At 41.5% G+C, this 26,159-nt stretch overlaps 1 protein-coding gene across 1 annotated transcript; it reads right to left on the reverse strand.

The window, feature by feature from the left end:
* Positions 1–1,154: 1,154 nt before the first annotated feature.
* On the reverse strand, positions 1,155–21,284 carry pitpnc1b (phosphatidylinositol transfer protein cytoplasmic 1b). Its single transcript, XM_080308010.1, is given in 9 exon segments — positions 1,155–2,537; positions 3,840–3,926; positions 4,115–4,178; positions 5,735–5,890; positions 7,988–8,080; positions 11,530–11,668; positions 11,991–12,083; positions 15,351–15,499; positions 20,593–21,284. Coding segments are annotated over 9 exon segments (981 nt in total). The 5' UTR covers positions 20,641–21,284; the 3' UTR covers positions 1,155–2,385.
* Between the last annotated feature and the right edge of the window lie 4,875 nt (positions 21,285–26,159).

Genomic DNA, 26,159 nt, shown 5'->3' on the forward strand with positions numbered 1-26,159 from the left:
CCCCACACAAGCTTTTTATGCTTTTCTTTGTCAGAAACAAACCGCTGCTCAAACTGCTTTCCCATTTCCCGTTCCTTTAGCCCTGTTTCAAGGCTCCACAAAACCGAATCTGCGGGACGGCGGTGGTGCGGCTCTGGAGAACGTCGCGTATTTCTTCGACCGTGCTGCTTGTGGGGTCTGACAGGTGAACTGGGAACGGCTGGGTGATTCAGCACTACAGGGTCAGGATCTATGATAATGCACCACAGGGAACATTTCCATAAAATGAGCCCAGTACATCTTCTTTAGAGGCCCTCTTGAGGAATGAAGATGAGGACACACAGATAAAGAGAGGTGAAAGAAATAAGATCAAGGGAGATTTCGAGAATGGGGAAGCAAGCATAAAGGAGTAGGATGGAGGAGAGCTCTGACGATGGTAATAATGAGAGAGAAAATTTAATGGGAAACACAAAGAAGTGAGAGAGACAGAGGTGATGTTAGTGCAGTGCACACAGAAGTTTGTGCTCCCTCTGCAGTGCTTGTGAACCCTCCTAGCTGTGGTGAGCACTTGTGCTTTCATATCAGCCCCCTGCTGCAACTGTAAAAAGAGACAATAGGGAGCAAGATTTTTTTTTTTTTGTGCGTATGTACTTACGTGTTTGTGTGTATATGTGACAGCACGTCTGCAGCACTTTGTTGGGAATCTAATAACAAATTGTCATGCTGGCTCTTGATTTGTATGGGTAAAAAGAAACCATAATGAGCCCCATAATGGGAGCTATTTGGCGTGCCATTCAAAGCAAGCTGCCATGTCTGTCAATCAGGGGAACTTTCAAGTCTCTCCATGACAAGCCTGGCTTTTGTCCTGAAGTCTTGAATAATAAAGTGACAATGAAATGACAAGACGTGCGCACACACCCACCTCATCTGTGAAACAATCAGGATTCTGTGGCGTCTTGCAGCGGGGAAAACGTCTGGACTGAGCGCGTGATTATTTTCACGTCCGCTGCTGCTCGAGCTGGTTCCACATGGCACACGCGTGTGAAATTGGTGAGTGGATTACATGCGCGGTCTGTGATATACCAGCGGCTGATCAATACTGATCAAACATGGCTGATAATGTGCGGATTGAGTCCATTATTTTTGTTTAAACATGACACAGCTGAGTCATCACATTAGAGAGAATTTGTATTTATTAATCAGAGCTGTTATAAAAGACTATACAGTGTAACATCTATATGATTTTCCATCTGATTCTATTTAAACATCCAGTAATTTTACAAAAAAAAAGGCAACAGCAGTACGTAACACTTTATCATACAACTTACATCTATTCAGTTTTCATAATTACACCCAGTGACAAGAACCCATTCTCCCTTTAAATGCACATGAGCTAATAATGTTATAAATGCTCACCCCGTTGATACATAATTGAAGTTTAGCTCGCGTTTGGCCCAACACTCAGCTAAGCGATCAAGGAACCAATACAATGCCTCACTACCTTCTGTCAATACACTTGGTCTGACCTATTGGCTGAGGTGGGGAGGGGGAGCTGATCCATTGCATTGACAGCCCACCCTCCTTCTCTCATGCTCTCTCATTAGATCCACTCTATTAAACTCCTTATGCATCTGTCTGTACGCTCCTGGTTGGGGGCTCGGAAACAATCGGAGAGCCCTGCTGGGGGTCCTGCACTCCACTCTAACCGAGGAACTGAGAGAAAGTGCTGAAATGCACCGTGTTTACAATCTGTCGAGGACACTTGAAGGTTATTTGTGGAAAATGTCTGAGTAGACACAAGGCGCTTGTGTGTTCTTGTGCATCTGAGCGGCATTCTGTAACATACTTCATATCAACAAAGTAAAAAGTAATGAATAATTCTTAGGTGGTGCTGGAGGATTAGTTTAGTATTTTGGGAACTGCTCTGTGCTCCTTTTTGGCAGAGAGTTAGATGAAGAGATCGATACTAGAAACTGTAGCCAGCAGCCAGTTAGTTTAGCTTAACACAAAGACAGAAAACAGAAAGAACATCAAGCTCGGCTCTCTCCAAAAGTAACAAAATCTCCCTACCAACATTTCTACAGCTCACAATTTTTTTTCTTAAAGTCATACAAAAACAACAGTGAAGTACTTTTTCCCTGAGCTAGAACCGGTAACTTAAGGCAAAAAAGAAGAAGAAGGTATTGATATCATACTCTGCTCCAGAAAGCAACAAAGCATTTTCCCAAAAAACGGTGTCTGTTGGATCATGTTGCTGTTTGCATATGGGTGTGTTCATATTTGAGAGATGACATCACATGACTCTGGTGAATGTTGACACTGTATTTGAGTTGTGTTTGCACTGTGCAAGGTGTGTGTGTGTGTGTGTGTGTGTGTGAGAGCGAGAGAGAGAAAGAGAGAGAGGCATCATTCGGGGGTTGAGTTCAGGCGAATGGGACTGTGTGTCACGTGGGAGGGGTCAGGTACGGCTGCAGTGGTCACTCCCATCTTCTTAAGGCTGCGCTCATCTGTCACAGAGATGGAGCGAGAAAACGCAGGACGAGGGACGAGCCCTGAATCTGAGACACACAGATACATCCACTTTTACATGTGGCAAGAAAGAAGTTAAAGAGAGGAAAAAAATCAGAAGGAAAAAGGGAAAACTGTGAGCGTATTTAGGATCTTAAATTTCTGCTACTTGATTCTCCCCTGCTGTCATTCAGCTCACAGACTTGCCTTTTCATTCAATTGACTTGAGTAAATGACATCAGTTTACTTTTATTACACCAGATGAATGAAATGAAAACAATTCCTCAGTCTGTGCAGATCTGCATGCAGTGGCAGCTTTCAGCCTGTAGGGGGGCCGCGGCAGTGGAGCAGGCTGCAGCAGGTTGAGCAATGACTGCAGATTTGTTGCAGCTTGATGTGTCTCATCATAACGCACAGAGGGAGAGAAGGAGAGAGAGCGCAGGCAGCAAGATGCTACAGGCCATATTGGGAATTTTACCTTTGATATCTCCCACAGCCAACCGAGGTTCACCAGACTAACCAGCAGGTGGCAGGTTGACACCCCCCCCCACACACACACACACACATACACAATACCCACACATTCGCGCGCACACACACGTACCCACACCATATGCCCAGGCACATACCCCCACCAGGTCTGACATTTGCAGCTAAGTGCTGCAATGGTCGGTTATTTATGTTGAGAGGGCTCGTGATGGTGAGAGTTCAGCAGGTGGCTGCATTACACTGTTTATCAGACAGACGCAGTGGCATTATCACTTCATGAGCCTTCTTACCCAACCCCCCCCCCGCCCCGAACCTCACACACACACACACACACACACACACACACACACACACAGGCACGCACTACATCTGTCTTTCTGTCGTCCTTTTCTGGGCATACACCCTCTGTCTCTCCCTCCTCACTGCTCCTTGTGTTGTGAAATGCCTCCTGACTGCTCTTCCTTTCCCATTTTTCTCCCACAGATGTACTCCAGCCATCTGGGTACTTGTAGGGCACAGCGAAGGCACTAGTGGTGCAACCAATATCTGTTCAAGCATGCCAGTATTACATGGTTATTTATTCATAGTGTTTGCAGTTTGTTGACAGCATCTAATACCATACCAGGCTAAAAAAAAATACCTGAAAACAGCCAATGTACATCTCTTGCCTATTACGGTGTGAAATTAATAATTGTAGAGCACAAATATACATTTCAAACTTCCTGTTCCCTTTTTTTTCACTTACATCTATTCCTCCATCTCCACTCCTCTCATATCTACCTCTATTATCCCCCCCCCCGCCTTCTCGTCTCTCCTCCTCTGTGGTATTTCAGTACAGTGCAGGTCAGATGCTGAGAACTCACCTGTGCTGTTCTGGCTGCATTTGACTTTGCTGTTGGTCTTCTCTTGCATCGTCCGCTCGTACTCTCTCACCTCCTCCAAACAGAGCCCTGTGGGGAAAACAGTGCATAAACACAGGCGTGCATTGAAACAGAGTGGAAGATACATATTTAATTTAACAGGCTGTAGATCGAGGGTAAAACAACAGCAAAGTACAAGTACAAGTGCGCTGCTCAGAATAGATTATCTCGTATCTGTAAAATATAAAATTTAGCAGTTTACTGTAATTTTGACCCACCGTGCCATTCGTCTATCCATGCCACTGCCTGCCGGTGGCCAACCAGGAGAATGTCTCGTATGTTCTGCAATTACACAGAAAACAAAAACCTGTTATGGGAAGGAAATGTAATTAAAAAGCTACAGCTGTTGTGTGTAGTCGTGTGTGAAATGCTGCTTTTAGAATGATTTTACAGCAGATCAGTGTCAAAATCACGACAGTGCCTTTGTGTAATTAATTCAAACATATGAGATTACGGCTGAGATAGATGAGGATTTATTTAATAAGGAGGCTGGGGCGGGTGGATTTGGCTCTGGTTGTAGAGGTTGTTGCTCAATCGTGGTTGGTGGCTCAGTCGCTGGACCTTTTATGTGCCAAAGTGTCCTTGGGCACGACACTGAACCTTAAGTTGCTTCCAGTGGCTGGCCATCTTCCACAGCAGATCCCCTGGCATTGTTGTGTGTGAATAAAAGTGGTCCATCATGCCTAGCTAAGGACTCATTTAAATATTAGTTGCTCATTGATTGTATTGAATTTATTTGCATTCATCAACAGTTTGCAAGTAGTTGCAGCGACCAACTTCTGCAACCTTTGGGTGACCAAATGCTAGAAGTAGCTGCTTGCAACCACTTTTAGTCACTCAGGTGATTGCTCAGGATCTTGTTTCCAAACAATCGCAGTCCGAATCAGAGCAACTGCGACCTCTCTAATCGTGAAGGTTTGCAAAGGAATGAACACAGATGGATTGCCAACCTCGTTGCAATCAACCTAACTTAGTCCTCTGCAATAAGTGCACCTAGTTTGTGATGCATTTCTTTGCGCCAGGGGACTCAGTTCTGGTTACATTGCTACATAAAAGCGAGGTTTCAGAGCACCTATGTCATTTTGATCTTAAATCACTGTCATCGCAGCAAGTATGCGACCGTTTTTGGAGGAGTTTTTTGCTTTTTCTGTCCCTAAATCTATGAGGCTTTTGCTCTTGATGTAAGTAGTTAATGTTAATGTATGTTATTGGGAATTTCTGTGTATGTAGACAATTAATTTTTGTTTGGTAATGCTGTTCTGCATAGTGTGACTGTAGCATAAGGTTAAAAGACTATGAGTGCAGCGCATTTACTATTAGTTTGATCTGTTTTGCTCGGCTTTGTAAAAAAAATAGAGCCACAATCCAAACACTCTTGCTCCTCACTGACAGCGTTGGGGTGGGTTAAAAGGCATTATTGCTAGTTTAGCTGCTGGTGCTTCTGCTTTCTTTTCACGCTTCATTGCTTTGCCTCATTGCAGAGGATAAATGTTGTGAAAGTGTTTTTTTTTTCTTCCCGCCAGCTGTACAACTTCTTCCCCTAACTTGCAACTATGCTTTGTTAAAAGTGGAAAAACAGATGTTTTCTTACCGTTTTGTATAATATAATACAGATCAGAGGTCATTTGACGCCAGCAGCCTTCTTGCCGTTAATGCTGGTAATTATGCTAATGTCTTAAAATGAATGTGGTAGTGATTTATTTGTGTCACAATGCAACACATGGCACATTCATATAATAAATGACCGAATGGCATTGAAGAAGATTGTGATGTCTCCTTGACGCAGTCACGTTACAATAGCAATGGAATGAACATAAAGGGAAAGAGTTCGATCTTACTCGATGTATGAACTCCTCCGTCCTGGTCTGGAAGCCGTAGACCTCAAAGCTGCACTCCACCCTCTTATAGGAGCACATGACAGGTTTGTGGCTGTCCCTCCAGCCCTTCTCCAGAGGTCCTCGGCCAGTTTTACTTGACTGCCACAGACTCAGGTCCTTTACAGAGTAAACAGTGTGTTATAAAAGCTGTGTCTGCAGAAACTGTGACAATATCTGTGTGTGGAGGAGCCAGCAGCATGTTGCACAACACATTGCACAAGAGGAGTGTGATAACACACATTATGAATCTGATGAAAGTATGATGGGAAAGTGTTTGTGTTTGTGATCTTTTATTTCACCTTGTCACTTAATATAATTGATTGGTGTGCTTGTGTAACATGCACATGTAAAGACGTGTTAAACCTTGGAGGAGAGACAATGAAAATAAGCAGTGATGCAGAGGTGTTTGTGTGGGGTGTGTGTAACTGATTTATTTAGAAGCAGAAACAAAAGGCAGTAAAGTAAAAAAAAAAAAATAGGTATGTGTTTTTGTCTTAGTGGATCATTGTTTGTATATTAAGCACTATGCATTATGAGCCATTATCACTTAAAAGACAATATTTTGAGTTGGATGTGACTTAAATGTCTGTTTGAGTAGTCTTAGCTTAATATAAAGTCAGGAAGTGGGAAAATCAGCACAGGAAAAACAAAACAACAACAAAGCCCCACTAGTTTAAGTAATCAACAATCTGATCAATGCAAAATGCAGATAATAAAATGACACATCAAGTTAGAGAAAATTTTAGACTGTTCCACAGCAGGAAACAAGCATATAGATCATTTGCATGAGCTGTTGTTCTGACCTATAGCTGTGGGTTTAAGTGGATCTAGCGGTCATATGAAGAAATGCATGCAGAATGCATTTTTTAGATATGGCATGTCTTGGCACATAGAAACAAAGTTTCATATCACCTCTTTAGTGCTGCTTCAAAGGATTTATCTTTTCCATCACTGTTATCAAGTTTCTTTGTTGCAACATGTGAAAAATTCTCCCCGCCTGAGACTCAAACTTCAGTCACTAAAGTGTTTTATTTGCCTTTTTGCGTAAAGTTTCTTGGCTTTGAGAGTAGAAATGCCCATATATGTTGATTCCCCCAGACAAACTAATATGATTTTTGGGTGGAGTTTTTCAGTTGGTTGCATGCTTGCCATTAATTAAAAATGATGTAATTCATATTTATTGAAAAGGGCATACATAAATGGAAATACAGGATCGTCCTGCTTCTTGTTCTGTTTTCTTCAGTAATGTTGAGGTCCGGGCAGGAGGCCAATCGATGAACACTAGTGTTTAATTGTTGTTTTTAATTCAGGTAAGCTTCAACTGCATTGGAGCATGTGTGTTTGAGTTCACTGAAGCTGTTGCCAGTCAGACACATTATGGATGGTACTACACAGTGGATTAAGATCTGATAGGACTTATCATCGTTCACAGTTCCATCAGTTTTGATAAGATGCCCAACACCACTGACTGAAATGCAGCCTAAACCATGACAGCGCCTTCACCGTGTTTTACAGATGGCTGACACCAACCTCTCTCCTAATCTGCTTCATACATATCAACGACAGCTTGATCCAAATTTGGATTCATCACTCCACCAGACCTGTTGCCACTGATTTTGGAATACCTCAGCCTTTTCTCTCTGTTTTCACTTCACGCAAAATATTATTTCATGCCTTTCAAACTGTGATGTCTTTGGTATTTTTCATGGATTCAACTAAAGAAATGTGACCAAATTGACAGACTGCTAGTAACAAAGTGCCTAAAGATGCAATTTAAAACCGGTTCTTTGCTAAATTGTCTATTATGTGTAGACACAACACTGATTCATTCCTCGAGGTTGGTGCCTTTTTATGCTTGAATGATTCATAGTTCAGTGTTAAATGGTTGAAGAGAAAAAAAATACCTCTGAAAATGGTCCTGTGCAAGGACTGGACTGAGAATTAGTGAAAAAGCAGCCAAAATCCAAAGCAAAGTTAGTGGGTATATGTTTGAATTAAGTAAGCTTACAGTTTTGGCTACTTGTCATTAAACCAAGTCTCCTATTTATTTTTTCACTAAATGCTGAACTATTCTTGGAAAGCAATCACATAGTTTTCCATTTGGAAGAGAAAGAAAATCAGAAAAAACAACTTTTTTTTGTTCACAGTCATTTGTTTGCACCTCTGTGAAGCATATGTCCATGTTTGTGGGTTTTTTGCCAGTGCAGTGAGTACCTCTGATTCTTTGTAGTGCTTTTCAGGGATGGGGTCACTCAGGATATCCAGGAAACACACATTCTCTGCTGGGGTTGGCTTGTCCCCAAACACCTACATCCAAACAGATGGGGGAGGTCACACAGTTAAATGACAGCAGACGCACATACACCCACCCGTAGTGTCACACACGTACAGTCACTCACTCGGCATAGAGCGGGACTAAGAGAAGATGAGTAACAGTGTAGAAAACGGAGGTCACACACCATAACACCCCTCACTATATCCCACCCGGAGGCCCTTGGAGCAAATCACACTGGTGCAAACAGAGGAGCGAACAGATAGAGAGCAGAGGCGGGGGATGAGGGGAAAAAAACAAGGACATATGAGGGGTATTAAAAGAGAGGGGGGGAAAAAGTTATGAGAGCCACGTACACTTTTCCTTGAGAGAATGGAAGAAACCTGGAGAGAGAGGGAGAAAGAGACGAGACTGCACTTTTATCTGACCTTGTTTAAAATTTGCTCTAATGCCGCACTGGAGTTGTTCATTTCACAGCTGAAAACTAACAAATAAGAAAAACCTGGGGTAAAATAATAGCCTGCTACGCTCCTGCGGTGTTGTTGTTAGTCTGTGTCTTCACAAGGTCTTGCTCCCTTTTATGGAATGTGTTGTGTTAGCTGCGTGTTTGTGTTGCCTTCTACAAGTTGCTTGGGGTTTTCTCACGGTGTCGTAACGATTGTCAATTGAATTGTATAAACACCATAACTGTTATAAGGACATGCAAGAAAAAATCTATTCATATATATGAGGCCCTGAAAGCTTAAAATTTGGGGGATTTTTTTAAAAAAAGAGGGGAAAAAAAAATAAGTGTTCAGCATTGATAGTTCAGAGCAAAAAGGTTGTTGCTCCAAAACTCCTGATTGGAGGTCCTTCTGTGTACTACTTGTGCCTCTGTGTATTTTCTTTAGGTGGTCTTTAGGTGGCATGTTAGGCTAAATCAGGTGTGGCTGTTAGCCAAGGTGTTGTCTCCTTTCCTTGTGATTGATTGGCAGCCTGTCCAGGGTGGACCCCGCCTCTTGCTCACTGTCATCTGGAATAGGCTCCAAACTCCAGAAAATGAGCGGATGCGGTCCAAATTGGTATTTTGTTAGCTCAAATTGTATGCACTGCTTTGTAGAAGGATCGTATTTTATAATCTCTCCGCATGCTTTGTATGTAAAGCCTGATTTGTAAAGCATACACTTAGGTGGGTGAATAAGTGCAGCTGAGTAAAAAGTATGATATTTCCCTTGGAAATGTGGAAGTACACTAACAGCAGGGGTTAAAGTGAGCGGGAACGATCTGGAGTAAATAAGTAAATAAGTCTGATTGGCAGTTTCATACATAATAAAGTCCAGCAAGCTCATTTTCCGGGTGCTGCAGCCTGGCGTTCCTTCCAGCTGCGGCCATGGAGCTACTCAGTCAAGAAATAAGAAAGTAATGTCACCCCACGATCCCGCCTCCTCACTCAGCATCCTTTCTTTCCATTCTCATTCCTGCCCTCCCTGCATGCGTGCACATGTTGATAGTGTTAGGTTCACTTAAATCTAAGTGTCTTCAACACCTTGGTAACGCTAGACAAGTGTAGCGTTACCAAGCTAGACAAGTGTAGCAGGCGTAAAAGGAGTTGCTTTTTCCCCCCAAAGCAGCAGATCATTTCAAATGCAGCCTTTCAAATGGGGCTCAACAAATATGACCAAACACACAAGCTGTTTTCAATATGCAGCCTGGCCATCTGTCTTACTCGCTACTGGGAGAGTATCTGTACTTTGCAGTTAGAAAGAGTGGCAGAAAGAGAAAGTGTCAAATTATTTCTAGGATAAAATCTGCTCAGTAAATGAATTTGAACTGGAATAAATTTAATGCTCGCATAAATAGTTCCTTTCATTCAGTTCTTTTAATCAGGCTGTGGGTATTTAGACTACGTGATGTGTAGTTAAAGTTATCTGACTAATGATATTTAGAAATGATACTAAATGAAATGGTAATTGTTTTTGTGTTATTCAGAGGCTGTGTGAGAATACAAACGAGTTCAAGCTCGTGCACTGAGAGCTGTACTGAGTTGGTATGTTTACTGTTACAACAGTTAGGTCAGGTCAGTAGTTCTCAAACTCGAGTTTGCAATAGTGGCGTAGAGGACGAGGAAAAATATGGAGAGAAGCTGACTTAAATAAATAAAATTTAAAATAAATAAACATATTTTTGTTTCTGAAGCTGGGCATGCTAGACAAACTTTCAGAATCAGTGGTTTACGGTGGCATTCGTCTGTTCACATTTCCTTCTAGACAACATATCTAAGAGTTGCTCCACATGTAATGGATTAATCCCAGAGTAACTAGATGAAGCACTATGAAAGGAAGATGCTAAAGTAATGTAAATACTTAAACTTATACTACCATAAACAGCATAAAACGTGGACGTAGCTTCAAGGTCGGAAAAATTAAGCCAACACTTTAAGTGCCTCAACCGTGCGTCCTATCTGAAGGCCACTAGATGATGATAGCTGTGGTTTTAAAAGAGGACTTCCAGTCCTTTTAGAAGTCAATACAAAGACAGCTTCTCTAAACACTTTTCTGCTGAATTCAAGGGTTCGGCCTCTCATTCTGGGTCATATTATATTAAAAAAAGGATCAGGTGGTTTAACAGGCAGACCCCGCCCCTCCACGTCACATCTGTCTGTTGCAAGATGGCAACAGTGGAAACGCTCATGTTGAGGCTTCAAAGCGAGACACCAGAAAACGGTGGGTGATGTCAGGGTAGCTACATCCGTCTCTTATGCTGTCTGTAGTGGTTTATAAAGGGGAAATATTTCAGTGAGAAGGTGGTAGAGACCAAAAACTGAGCAAAACTGAGTGATTAATTGATCACATACACCAGTTAGCCATGCAGCGACACGACTAATTGGCTGATAGCGTTGCTCTGTAATCTTTGATGTGTAAATAAACAGCTGTTTGCTAACAAATTACCAACTTAAAAGATTAAGGCATCTCAATTTGTTCCCCCTAGTGTATAAAACACATGTCAGTGTGCATGTATGTGGTTGCCACTCAAACAGCAATGGGACTGTTTGGAGTAAACTCGTGTAACCTGAAACTACATGACATAAAACTAGATTCACTGGATGCACAGCCCAAGAAACAACTCTTGGATCTATGCATTTTTTGTTTTGTTTTTTTTGGTTCTCCTGTCTTGACTTTTCTCAATTACACCAGGCAAACACAAGTGCCAGACAGAGCTGCAATTGCTGGTGACTTTCTGTCTGTGTGTGTCTTTGCGTGCCTTGGACAAAATGCATCGTGGCAGCCATGATCAGCACACTGCATGTCTGGTTAATAGATCTGCCAATACTGCATTTCGTGCCTTGCTTGTTTTCCTTGTAATGGGCGCATCAATTTGATGAACATTTTTGTAGTGCTGCAGAGAAAATTGCAATTTCTCTCCAGACCCTTGTCGTTCTCCTCCCCCTCGTCTCTAATCACTCTATTTTTCTCACCTCTCACAACCCCCCTCTTACAATACTCACGTTATCGTTATCACCATTGTTGTTCTCGAATCTTGTCTCAATACGGATGCTGAACTTGGGGAGGAATGATACCTACAGGGTGACAAAGAGGAAAAATGGGGGGTGGAGGGTTGAGGGGCAGAGATAGTGTGAAAGCAGGCTGCAGATTAGATCCTCTGATACTGGAAAGAGATGAGCTCTGTTGCATTCATGTACAGTAAATGATGTGTGAGAATACTTACTGAGTACTCTGCAGCACCGGGGACATTCAATATAGATGGGAAGAAAACAGCATAAGTAACTCGTATGCTTGAACATGAAATTGCGCCCACACACATGCAATTTACCACAAGGGAATACATGCATACATAGTTATGAACATTTGATGTCACTTGAAAAAGCATCTGTTTTCAGTAAACAAGCTTTGTATAATGTATTGAGGTTAAAATAACTCTGTGTTTAACACAAAGAAAGGCAAACACGCACCTGTGATGGTGTATGGGTAGAAGTTCCAGGCCTTCTCCGTAACGTAGAAAAATCGAGGGACAAATGCTTTTACCCAAGATGGCAGTTTACTGAAAGCAAAGAAAGAAGGATCACCGTTGCAGAGTGTAAGAGCAGGAGAGATTATGAAGGGAGAGACGGAGAGATCCTGAGTGGGTCTTGTGCCGTTTATAGCCAGATTACCTGTAGGCTACTCTCACCACAGCATTCATTTGTATGACTCATTCTCAATTACACCTGTGGTGATGAACTGTTACTGTAGCTCCTAGGTCCCATGTCAGAACATGATTGAAGTAGAATACAGTGTGTGCGTGTGTGTGTGTGTGTGTGTGTGTGTGTGTGTGCGTGCGTGCGTGCGTGTGTGTGTGTGTGAAGAGAGAAAGAGCATGCGTGTGTTCTTACATATCTTTACTAATGAAGACCAAATGTCCCACAAGCACATAAAGATTAGAAAAATCCTCCACAGTGTGAACACGTCTTTACTTCTTTGAGAGTTTATTTTAGGATTAGGCCTTGGGTTTGTAGTGGTGATTGGAATAAGAGCTGAGGTTACATGAGGGTAATGAGTGAGGTTATTTCAGGGTTAGGAAGTGAATTTAGAGTTAGGAGATTTATGTTATATTTGAGACTGGGCTTTCATTATGAGCACAATTAACTGATGGGCTGTCAGCCTGAGCACAGAGAAAAGTACATGGACACAATACTCTCTCGCAGAGCAGCATTATTAAACCTTTTTACTTGTAGCAGTGCAAACACACTTAATCATGTAGGAAAAATCAACTCCTATTTAAGGTTTATAATCAGTGTGCAGCCTGTGGCTGGTTTATAACTCTTATCACTCACAGGGTGTGAAATACTCCGTTTTGTAAACAGAGCAACAATTTCACCTCTGACTCATCATTTATGGGACCGCTTGGTTTCACAATGAAGCACACTGATTAACTGTATTTTCAGAATATAGTGTTAATATTAATGTGCTATTATACTGGGTATATTGCAACTGAAATTGCAGTCTCATGGCTCAGACACTCCAAGAGTAAAAGGACAAAACCTCAGTGTGACTAGAAACAAATCGGTTGCCCTTTGATTTGGTGACCAATTGCAAATAGCTGCAGTGAACACTTTGATTGGAGGCAGCTTGTCTCCAACCAACTGCAGTCCAACTCAGATTGCCTGCAGTCTTAGACAAATTGGATTAAGTTTGCAAATAGTTGGAGTTGAGTTTATAGTTGAGCTCTAAATGCAGACATGTTACCGACATGTAGCAATCAGTTTGAGTAAGTCTGCGCTGATGAGTGATCTGTGACAAATTTAGTTGCCGTAAGGGACTTGACTCAAGTGACTGCCGACTGAATGTCCTGCAGCAACGTCACTTTTAGGGAGGAATTTCTGAATCTCTGTTTCACATCCCCAGAGTTGTGCAATATTAAGTACTTAGATGAACTATTTAATCTTAGATGAACTATTTAATCTACGTACTTAATATTAGTTTCTGTTCGACTGGATTTTCTGCGTATGTAGATAGCAGCAGATGCCAACAACTTTGTTTTTTTGGTAATTTATTAGTTATTTGCCGTATTGTAATGAGCAGATTCATTAAAATTAAAATTAATCTAAAATTAAAATGCCAAATAAAATGAGCAGATTCTCTTGGCTGATAAACTTACTAACCGACCTTCTTATTTTTCAAACATGACCATGAATTACATCCCAGTACTTGAAAGCACCGATGCCAGTGGGCACTGCAATGCCAGTAGCTTTGGATAAAATGGCAGCATGTGACACCCTGGGATGTCTGTATAGTTTTAAGTGGAGGAAAAAAACAGGGCAATACCATGCTAATAAATTATGGTATGAAAGTTGTCACAAATACATTGTAGCACTAGCTTGACATTTTGGGAAATGTCAGTTCTGCTTACCAAAAATGGGATGCTGGCAGCGTACATGCCCAGATCCAAGCCAATAGGCCGGGCATTTTACCCATTTAAAGTTTGAGAATATGTTTATATAATTTAACGACCCCTTATCATTCGCTTTACCAGATAAAAATGCAAAGCTTGAATGCCAACTATTCTGGGGGAATCATCATTGGGAGCCAAGTACTTGGTGGTTCAATTAGTTTTTTCCCCATATATCCTGTTAGATGACTGATTTGCATGTGAAGACCACTGCAGGCCTCCGGTGGAGTTTCCTCTGGCTTTAGCCTGACCAATCATCAGTTCTTTTGTGGTGAAGAGTTGTATGATAAGAAAAACACTCTCAGTATGTGTATAAAACATGAAGTGACACCCACCTAAAAAGATCAGAGAGGAATAAAAGACTGGATATGGTGGAAACAGTAAGTCTCATTCCATCCACAGGCAATAAATTTCACCTACCAGCACTAATTAACTCACTGTCTGGCTTGCTGAATCAACACTGTTGTATAAAAACAGTAGATTTAGTTTTTATTGGAGGTTTTGCAGTCCAAAGTTTAAAAAAAAACAAAGAACTTGCATAACAGTCAACTGACGTGACTTTATGTTTGAGCTAAACACTGTATCATATAATAATTAAGAGTTTATTTCCCAAAATGTTACATAAATACTTCAAAAAAAAGGTTTACAATGTTCTGTTATGTACTCAAGACTACACTCTATAAACATTCACATCTATGTCCTGTAAAAATATGCATATAGACAAGTTACATATTAACACCTGCAGTCACAATAGCTATCGATGGCTTTCGCTTTATTCTGTAATTTTCTTTCCTGTTTTTGTCTTTTTTCCCCTACGTGTAAATAATATTTGTCTTATGTAAATATTGTCACTTCTTTCTTACAATAACAGAGTTCTGATAGACCACTTAGAAAAGCTTACCAGGGGTTAAACACATCCATTATTTGAGTGTAAGAACTTGGAGGTAATTATCTGTAGTTTTTCTACGTGTGGTTATACTGTGACTAGACTCTGACTGCCAACAAACTTTGTCAACTCTACAAAGAAAATTTAATGAGAGGCTAAATCTTCCCACATACCCTGCAATTACCAGCACCGGGATGATGTGCACGAGTTATGCCCAGCTAGAGAACTTTACTTACGTAATCCAGTGTTTACTGACCTCACGGTACAGTAATATTTCCACTTATACCTCAGCATGTCTAGACAAAGGGTGTTTGGACTTTGTAAACAGGCAGGTCGCAATGCACGCTGGGTGTTACTGTGTGTTTCGTGTAACTTGGATCGCTGAGATGTGAAGCTTTGCAGCGCAGCGATCAGAACACGGCAATCAGTTATTCTAATGGCCCGTCATGTGTACATCATTAGTGCAACAACACAATCAAAGAGTTTAATTGTACCTGCTGAGGTAGATTCGTTTCTCGGTCAGCTGCCCCGCTCCGTACTTGGGGTGATTATCTGGCTCATTCCTCACCACCTCCACCCCCTCTCCCCCACCACTCTGCTCACAGCTGTGCTTACTGATCATGTACAACTGCCCAATCCTGTACTGGAGCCCGAGGAGAGGTTTAGGATGAGGTTTATGGCGGAGAGGACGGGGATGGCGTGAAGAGAAAAGAGAGAGAGAGAGAGAAATGTGGTGAGATAATGGTAAGCACAAAGCAAAAATCTCCCTCGTCCTCCTCCTGCTAATCCTCAAGATGCCATCCAAAGGGACACATTTAGAGTGCGGCCTTAGTTGAATTAACCAAGTGTTTGTTGACTGTGGTCATCCTTCGTTTAAACACACAGGTCCTCACGTTCATCTACCATAAACATGTAGCCTTTGAAATAACTCACACATTTATGCTTCATTTTTTTGCAAACAAACAAAATAAATATGAATTTGCCGTGAACTCAAAGCCATATCCAAATAACAGGCACTGCTGCTTGAGTCAGTTCTCAGAGGTTTTGCAGCTGTAGCCTCTCTCGTCTCTCGGTCTGGTACTGGAGTAAATTTTAATCCCATTTTTAGTCGCTTTTTTACATTTAAATTACTTCAACATTTATTCTACACATACATTTGAACCATAATAAGGAACTGCATCTTTACTGCTGCATTTAACTAAATCGCAAAGTGCACATTCGATTTTACTCTTCACTCCTCTCTGTGTATCATTATCCAACTGTTGCTCGAGCAGCTGTAGTTGCTCTTCAGAAAAGTTGTATTCTTAATCTGAACTTTTTGGGAATATTTTAAAGACTGGAATTGGCATTTAAGCTGAAGGAGGGCAGACCAAATTTCTCATGGAGCATAATAATGGATATGAGGACTTAAATAAGAAAAAAATTCATCCATAACAAATCAATACAATGCAGGTCCCATTGAAGAAAATGTAATACCCATCTGCCACTAAGAGGAAGTAATGAGAATGATGGCAGAAAATCCTCCTGGCAGCAGGTTCACCCTGGTTGCTGAGTCCGGTTTTGTCTCGACAGGCACTTACTCAGGGCTGCTTAGGCACAGGCTTTGTATTTGCTCTTCATTTTTCAAATCTTAGCCACTTGCTGTGTATAAAGATTTCCCTAAAGTTCCATTTCAGATATCAAAAAATTAATTTGGCTAGTGAGAGTGATTGCCTAGTGTCTAAATTAGGGGAAGGGACTTTGTTCTCTGCTGCAGCCCCAGTTTGTGCACGCTGATGAGGGAGTATTTTGTGTTAGTTAGTCTAAAGAGGACAAGGGCTTTGGGCATCTGGAGTATCTCCTCGTTTAGCTAAGCCTGATACAATCAGTGTATTTAAAAAAAATCTCTCACAATAATTCTTTTCATTTCTTGCAGTGCTGCTGCTGCTGCTGTTGGTCGTTCTCATCTTCTCTCCCTAATCTTGTTTCTATTTGCATTTTTCTGTTTGCTGCAGTTGTAAATCACTTGGTAAACTTTTGTTTATAAAGTTATGAAAAAGCTGAGAAATTGTGCCATAAAGCGCTTCGCTGTTCTGCTGTGACCACCATAATGCAATTCATTTTGTTGCCCTATATTGCTGTGGCACTAAAGCATTATTCTAATTAAAAGCAGAAACAGAAAGATTGGGAGGAAGAGAGAAAGAGGACGGCAGACATCAGATTGCCATCCTTCACTGTGCTTTGCTGACATCATGTGACACTCCTCCTTCTTGTTCCAATTACTGTGGAACGTCAACATTCAATATTTACTTCTTGGATATTCATGGGACTTAATTAATCATAGTGATGGGCGCTTTAACACCATCTTAAAGCCAGCAGACCGCAGGACAGAGAGCTCCTCCCACACAAGTTATGAATCTTTTCCCCCCGTTTTAGGAAAAACAAGGAAGTGGAAAGTATCTTTCTTTCCTTAAATCACTACATACAGGTCAGGAGGGATCGTTGTCAGCTCTGGGAATGTGTTTCCTCTTACTGTTTCGTTTTTACAGCCCAGGATTTGCTTTACAAGAAATGTCGTCAGACTACAAATACAACGCATTATCAGGACAATGCCATGATTCATGATTAAAATATTTACCAGCTTTTGTCTTTGATCGTCAACTAGCAAAACACAACGACAACAATGACAATTAAGGGTGGAAAATTTGTGTTCAACGTTTCCCAGTGGCGATTTACACTTTATGCACTTTATTAGATACACCTGTTTAACTGGTCCTTAAAACAAATATTGAATCAGCCAATCACATAAGAGCAACTCAGTGCATTTAGAAATGTAGAAATTGTCAAGACGAACATCAGAATGAGGAAAATAGTTGAAGCAAGTGACTTTGAATCTTGCACGGTTGTTGGTGCCAGTTTTTCCTGAACTGATGATCTACTGGGACTTTCCCCCATAGTGATCTGTAGGGTTTACAAGAAATGGCCCAGTGAAGAGCATCTCTCCTGCATATGAACGCACAACATGAACCCTCAAGCTGACGGCCTAGTTTCAGAATACCACTATATTGGCATACTATAGGCCCCTTTGTAACAACTGAGCATTGTTTTAATGTGGCAGCATGCCCGACCTTGCTGATCCCTTTATGAGCACAGTTTATCTATCTTCTAATGCCTGCTTCCAGCAGTACAATGCACTATATTATTGTATTAGCCCTTTATTTATCCAGGTAAAAATCTCATTGAGATTAAAAATCTCATTTCCAAGAGAGACCTGGCACCACGGCAGCAAAAATCCAAAACACATGCGGCACATAATAACATAACAACATATCACAGAACTGAGATCATCTCTCAGTGGTTTCTTGAACATGACACTCTACACAAATGACCTTCACAGTCATTGTCATGTTGGATGGGGAGATTCTCATCATGAACGTGAGCCGACAAATCTGCAGGAACTGTGTGACGCTGTCATGTCGATATGGACCCAAATCTGTTTTTCTGAGGCTTTTCTGAATCTACGCTATGAAGAATTAAGGTCATAATTCTTGGAGTTAAGGCAAAAATTACCTGAGAAACATCTTGACATATTTTTTTTTTCTTAAAAAAACCCCCAAACATATTACCTCAACATGCACTTTGGTTTATACTGCATATGTGTCTGTATTTATTTGACCCTGACTCTCAGCTCTGCACACAATTTGCTATGTACCCAGACCCAGTGTATGTGTACAAATGTCACATAAAAGATTTTTATCTTATCTTTATCTTTATCTTCAAAGTTAAAAATGTCACATTGATTCATTGCTGTAAAGCAATAAACATACAATCTTCTGAGAAGTCTGAATATTTTTTATGGGGCGCTGCATGTTCCTGTGACACTGCCTTTTTCATACACACCTCTGTGAGAGGTGTCTCTCAAATAAGGATACTATTTGTATTATAAGTGCATTAATACCGTACTTCAGTGGAGTATTTGAGTAAACGTGCAAAAAAAGTTACTTTCCACCATGAAGCCTTATTTAGTCTGCACTCTCATACAGTGGTGCTAGGCAGCATAAGATTAACAGTACCCTAGTGTAAGGGCTTTGGTGAGGGAGAGCCAGTGTGGGGGGGGGGCAATCAGTTTTCATACACCCCTAAATGGTTGTAAAACCTCACAGACCCAAATAGCAACAAACAAAATTATGATCGCTGTGAGCGTGAATCCTGTTTCCAACATTTCATGAAACAAGATTTGTGGTTGAAAGCAGCAATGCTGAAAACACAGACAAAGGGCACGCTTGAGTGAGGCCTTCTTTTCTGTAGCGACTGAGAGTCGTTAACAAGTTTGAACACTGCAGTTTCCTCCCTGCCAAGAGAATAACCAAGACCACAGAGACACAAAAGCCCGTGTTCCTCACTTTCAGATGAAGTTTTTTTTTCAGATACAAGTTTGTAATTTATTTAACCACAAACGTGAGTGACAGTTTGCACACTGCAGAACTCCAATTTTCTTATTCATTACATCTCGTAGCGTGTGACGTTTCGTGAACCATCTGCTTTTCATCAGACAGTAGAAACACAGGTCAGCAGGCAGTAATGTAATAATCAGACAGTGTCTTACATAGGACAAGCCTTCATACGTATCGCTTTGGCGTGAATCAGAAAAAAATTGGAAACAATCCCAGCAACAAATAGAAGAAAAAGATATACATCGTGTCTCAAGCAATATCTAACAATAAAATGACTGAAACAAATGGTTAGATTACAATTTGATTTCTTTAATTAACTAAATATAGATGGTGCAGTGCTCTGTGTATCCCTTCTGTTCTACAGCAAGTGTCTGGGTTAATTTGGCTGAATACTTTAATGGGGACATATAATTAAGAAGAGTTTGAGAACCATTGCTCCAAGTTATTTTTAGCATGTGCCTGTGGAAGAAATAGAAAGTGAATCAACAACAGAACCGACACACCTACCTACCACCTGAGCCACTATCACCTGCCGCCTGTTTCTTTTCTTTGGCAAAAGCAACACGGAACATTCTTTGCCACGGTGCGGGTGTGCTGTGCACGTCACACTTGAAAATCTGCTCACTTTAATAGTGGAGCAAAGGTTGCGGTCTGTTGCGTGGTTCCTATTATGATTTGATACCTCCTCAAATAAACTGCAGTTAAACTCACATTACACTTAAGCGAAAGAGGATTTGCTGCAAGCTCGAGTTCTGTGTGCCCTGTCCTGATACTGTAAATCCTATTTTGGACTGCTATTTGTCACTGTCATTGTTGTGGTAACAGGTAGAAGTAAGCCGGTTGGGGGTAGTGGAGACGACAAGGACATTTCTTTTTGAAGGGCACTTTAGCGCATAACAACCTCGTCCGCTCACCTTTTCCCTCTCCAGCAGGATCTCTTTGTTTTTCCACCCGCAGGCCAAATGCCTTTAAGTTGGGATCTTAACCAGTCTGACTAGTTTGAGCTTGGAGCGCTCAAGCAAATGTAGAACGTGTAGTGCTGTCCAGGTGTTGTACGCTTGACTCATCGCTCTATCCCAATGTGGAAAAAGCTCCCACAGGGCAGCTGCGGGGGGGTCTCAGTGCTGTGTTGGCATTTTGTCTTATCAGTACGTTCACACCTTCACGATTACAAGTAAACAATAAGAAAAAAAAGACCAAACAAAACATTGCCGCAGTTAAAATAACCCCCAAATTTTTGCTTTTCACTTTTAAGTGGTGGGAATTGTGTGTGTAAAAGCGTGGGAAAGACAAACACACTTACCTCATCCACGGTCAGTGGCATGCATATGCGGTACTCTTTCATCAACATGGTGCTGATACCGGGAGAAGTTTTTTTGGGGGGAAGTAAACAGTGGGATTGTGCTTGAGTTTGTCTATCTCAGCTGACTCGGTTGCATAGTAGACTCAAACTCAGGCAGGCAACACACCACCACAGTGACCTCTTTTTTTTTTTTTTTTTTTGGTGACGCTCTTCTTCTTTTGTTTTTGCTGATGTCAGTAAACCGTGGAGTTAAGTCCAGTGTTCTCTGTCAATGAGTGTCTGCAGTTTTCTTACTTTCCCTCCCTCGCTCACTCCTCAGAGCCTCGTCTCTCCCTTCTTGTTTCGCTTCCTCAATTTAATCTCCTGGACTTTTTTTTTTTAAACTGCTGTCTCTCACTTTTTTCTCACTACTCCCTCCTTTTCTTCCTCTTCTCGGCTGCACCTTCGCTTTGCTGTTTCTCTCTCGCTCTCTCTTTCTTAATTTCTGTTTCTTTTCTTTCTGCTGCAGTGAAAAAGTAGTAATTAGTGCTGAGGTAAGATGTAAACCTACTATCAACAGCTCTGCCTGTCCTTTCCCCTCCGTCCCTGTCTGTGCTTTGTTTAATTCCTCCTCGTGTGTAACCTTGCTGTCTGCTCGGTGCTCCTCCCTTTCCACTCAGCCACACTCCGCTGCTTTCAGTTTCTCACAAATTCCTTTGCGGCTCCCCTCCTTATCTTTTCTTTTTCCCTCTCCCTCCCCCTTCTCTCCCTCTCCCATAGTATCCACTCCCCGCCCACTATACTTTACCACCTCTTCACCTGCATCACCCCCATCCTCCCCTCCCTGCCTCAGATCCTTATCTGTTCTTTCTTCTCTGTGGCCAAAACTGCTGTAAGCAATAACACTCGCATCTTTCCATATCTGGCACCTGTGCTAGTCCAAATTTGAAGCACATTTCTTAAACTCTTACCCCCAGCTTCCTCCACTCAGGTTATGACAGCACTCAGGTTATATGAATGGCCGACACTGAGGGGTAGCTAGACAGGGCCATTGGTTTAAGTATTCCCAAAGCCATGAGAGCTTCCATTAAGCTCAGTGGCAGACCCGCTTACATTGTATTACCTCATGACCTTCAGCTGGGTTTAATTGAATCCGTGTTTGGTCACTGAATAGTGAAATCGAAGCAGTCATAATTTTTCGTCCGTGCCCATCCGTGACCCACAGCCTGCTCTCTTTTTAAATGAGCGAGAACTGACGGTGGTTGCCAAGTCCAACCCCAAAAAGAAATAAGAAAAGCAGGTGTTTTGTTTCTCGGGGTCAATCTGACAGGGGGCAAAACCAATAACCGGCTTCTAGATTCCTCCTCTCAGGTGGAATTCGCCAGCTTTTCTTAGTGTGCCCCGAGACAGGGCCGGAGTGGCTCTGTTCTCCACATGTCTTCGCTATCATCCGCTTTGCAGTGAAAGAGCAGTGAAAACAAATTCCTAGTGGGGTTCACTCCTATCTTATCAGATCAGTGTTTAGAGAAGGGAAGCCACTTCAGAGAGCTAAGGTGTGCTTTGCTCATCTCTGCCTTGATTTTTTTTATTTTTTTCCCCCCACATTCCACACAGAGCTCTGACAGCACATGCGTTGCTACAGTTTAAAAGGATGATCGCTGGTGACAGATGTGTGCATTCAGCAGTTGATCCAGTTACTTTACTTTGATTATTTAACCGTTGTTTGGGGGTTGTTGGGGAACTGTGGTGAAGAATGGCGGCGCTTTGAGACGATGGATGACACATGTGTTTACTGTAGTCTAGGCTTCTTTGAAAAATTTGAATCAGAGTTGGATGTGTTTACTGCACAGTTCAGTAAACATCATTTCCTGCCATCTCTCTTAAGAGAGACGACAGGAAATGATGGAAAGACATGCAAAAAAATGCCCAATTTAGACTGTATAAATGATAGATATCGCTCCTGGAGTCTGAAAAGTGAAGCCAGCATGAGTGTTTTAAAACATGTCTTCTTGGCAATGGCCAGCAGGGGGCGACTCCTTTTGTTGCAAAAAGACCTCTCATTTGAAAGAGGTCGACTTTTACAGGCTTAATCAATAGCTTCAGGCTATGGTAAATGCATTTTAAGTTCTTCTTGTTAAAGTTGGAAAGGGAGGCAAATTTATTGGCAAAGGACTTCAACCACAAGCCAACGAGTATCCGATTTAATGACAGGACTTATTTAGAGGAGACAGCGTGGTTCTGTGGTGGTCCTATTCAGAGCATAGCTGTTTACTGTCACCAGGGGTGGAGTGGCAGAAACAAGCAGTCTGTGGGCTCCTCTTGCTTGTGCTTTTGTTGGTTAGGCAACACACAGTCCCATGAAAAAGTTGTATTCCCTTCTTTATTTTTTTTGCATGTGTGTCACACAAAGCTATCTAAACCTACCTGGCCCTCTGTGAAAAGTAACTGCCCTCCTCACCCCCAATTGCACCCACCTCTGAATGGCCAAGAGAAAATATAATGAAGGCTTTGGAGTGGCCAAGGCAAAGTCCAGACTTAACTCAGATTGAGATGCTTTGGCGTGACCTTAAACAGGCTGTTCATGCTGGAAAACCCCCCAATGTGGCCGAATTAAAACAATTCTGCAAAGAAGAGTGGGCCAACATTTCCCCACAGTGATGCAAAAGACTCATTGTCAGTTAGGCTTGATTGCAGTTCTTGTTGTCAAGGGTGGCACAACCAGTTATTACTTTTCACGTACAGCCAGGCTGGTTTGGACAGCTTTTCCCTTTAACAAATTAAATCATCATTTAAAAACTTTATTTTTTACTCAGGTTATCTTTGTCTAATATTAAAGTTTGTTTGATATGAAACGTGAAAATGTGGCAAATATATTTTAAAAAATCAATTCAGGGCAAATATTTTTCTTGTACTGCACTGTTCACTGGAGCTGACATCTGTGCTTCTCATACTGTATTTTCAAAGTTTTACACACTTTTAACATTCATGGTTTCCAACCAATCGCCATTGTTATCCACATCAAGCTTTGCGCTAGTGGTTTCCACTAGCATGTCCATGTAAGGTTGCATGTGTATGCTTTATGTAGGTAAATACCCAGGCACAGGCACAACTGCGAAACCATAAATTCACCATAATCAGTGGTTTGCTAGTCTTTATTTTATCTCATGTGTGATCATGAAGGATACTTTGACCAGAGAAAACCATCTAATCCATAACAATGTGCATTTATACTTGATATTAATAAACCTGGAATCTGCTTCAACTGTGATAACATCTCTATAAGCAAATTATTTGGACAAGGCTGGTGGAGTCAAAACACAGTAGCTGCTGCCTGAAGTACGATTCATAGTACTGCATTTTTGGCCATTTGCGTAGGTATTTGTCTATGCAGAGTTAAGGATGCAACCTACACAGACTTGCTTTTATACTTTCCTCCCTCCAAAAAACCAAATGTGTTAGCTAGCAGTGATGGTCAGATGATGATTATTTAAAATGTTGGCTGGAACAGGAAGTGAGTAACTACACTTCACTATGAAAAGCACTACGAGAAGTGTAACCAGTCACCTCATTTGACACTTTTTAAAACTCTGCTTCACTGCACTACAAAAAGGTTTCTTGTCTTTTATGACCCTCTGTGTGTTTTTGTTGAAAGCGACCAACAACAGCACAAATATGAACAAGAATAACCCACAGACCAGTATTTTCTGACCTTGCCCCCTTGTGACGGTAAACAACATATAAATGATGTTCTGCAAAGAAGTGTGTAGGACCAGTGCACGAGTGTGCCCCTTGAGTGCATGCAAGAAGCAGCAAATTCAAGAACTGTTGCCACTCATGTAAAAAAAAAAAAAAAATCACGGCGGTTTACTTACTCCTGGAAGCGTTTACTGGAAATCTTAAGCAAACAGGGAGGGGTGAAAGTTAAATAACAGCTCAACCTGGGAGCATGTGGTCCCAGTTTATTACAATCACACCAGATTACAATTTAATTCATTCAACCTCCACCTCTGTGGTTTGACTGAGTCAGTACTGGTTAAATCACAGTGCACTGTGTGTGGATTTATAACTGTTTAAAAGGTTGTTTTTGTGCGAGGTCCATTAAATAAGATGCTTCCAACCCCAAGATAACCTTTATCTAATGTATAACCCTTGAATGTGTTCAGAGAAATTTCCCTACACACTTCCAGCTCCCCTGAGCACATTCACATATTTTTACTTGTTTCCATTTTCACTGCCAGTAGCAATGCTAATGTGACATAACAGTAACTGACAGTTGATATAACAACAAGTGGAAACGTAGGATTTAGGATCTTGTGGTCAGACCTGTGTGTTTGCATGTCTCATGGGTTTCATGATGACTGTGGTATTGGAAAAGCAGAGTTTCCACCAGGAAAGTTGAATATTAAATGTGTATACCATTACACTAATATTTAATAGCAGAGCTGTGTTGGTGCACTTCTCCAATTGTGGTCTTCATTGTTTGCCATTCTGTTTCTTCATTTTCTCTCTGTGATGCTTGACTGTGTGTGGATGCTCAGGGATGCAAGTAGAGAGGAAATGTCAGCGAAAATATCACTTCGATGGGTGACCATCTCGCTATATTTCCCCTCATTGCATATGTGCTGAACACAGGCCAAGCGACCCCTGACAACCTTGGTTGCTAGGGGGAAATAAGTAAAATCCCCAATCGGCTAGTCTGTGAAATCAATTGCTAAAGCCCCAGTCACGCCGGTCAGTGACTCTCTGGCAACCTCTGGTTGCTAGGGAAAAATTTGTACACCCCAACTGGTTGGCGAGTGATTGCTGTTTGCTGGCAGTGAAATTGTTCCAAAGAGGAAGACGGTGCTGCTCCAACATTCTCCGCTCATTTGCCATGGTCGCCACTAGTTTACATGGAAGACGTCACTCGTCTGATTTGTCAGTAGCTTTCTGAGTGGTAGTGAAACTGGCAAGTGTGGCACAAATGTTCACCCATTCGAAGTAAAACTTGTGCTTTTTTGAAATATTGGTTGCGCCAGTGAGGCACCACGTTTATGTTACAGGTAAACATTTGGCTTTGTGTCACTTTTTTTTTCAGGTTTCAGCATCATCTTTGCGAACTATTTCACCAGCTTCTACTTCATCAACCAATCAGGGATGCAGATTTTTTCCTAGTGACCGGAAGTTGCCGCAGGGTTGTCGATTGATCTCTGGCTTGGTGACTGAGGCTTTACACAGTGTTTTTGAATTTTTAAATATATTTTTGAATGTGGTAGTTGGTCATGCTGCGATTATGTCTACACCATACACTTAAAAGGTTCCTCTTCAGGGTTTCTTCTTCTCTGGATTCTGCAGTGTGGACACCCAAAACAGGAAATAACTTCCAAGGGTTAGGAACTGTGGAAATAACTTGTTTTTTTATTTGATTTAATTTAAATGAATTTGTTTTATATTACAGTATTATGCTTGGAAATAGAATAAACAAAATAAAGTATTGTTTGTTGTATGTATGTTAGAGCACAAGGCTAACTCACTTACATCTGTGATAAACTCTAATTTGTCTTTTAGCACTGATTAATGAAGTTCTTTTGAAGCGTCACAGTACTTGA

Source organism: Astatotilapia calliptera, chromosome 11 (assembly GCF_964374335.1).
Source record: "Astatotilapia calliptera chromosome 11, fAstCal68.1, whole genome shotgun sequence".
Lineage (NCBI taxonomy): Eukaryota > Metazoa > Chordata > Actinopteri > Cichliformes > Cichlidae > Astatotilapia > Astatotilapia calliptera.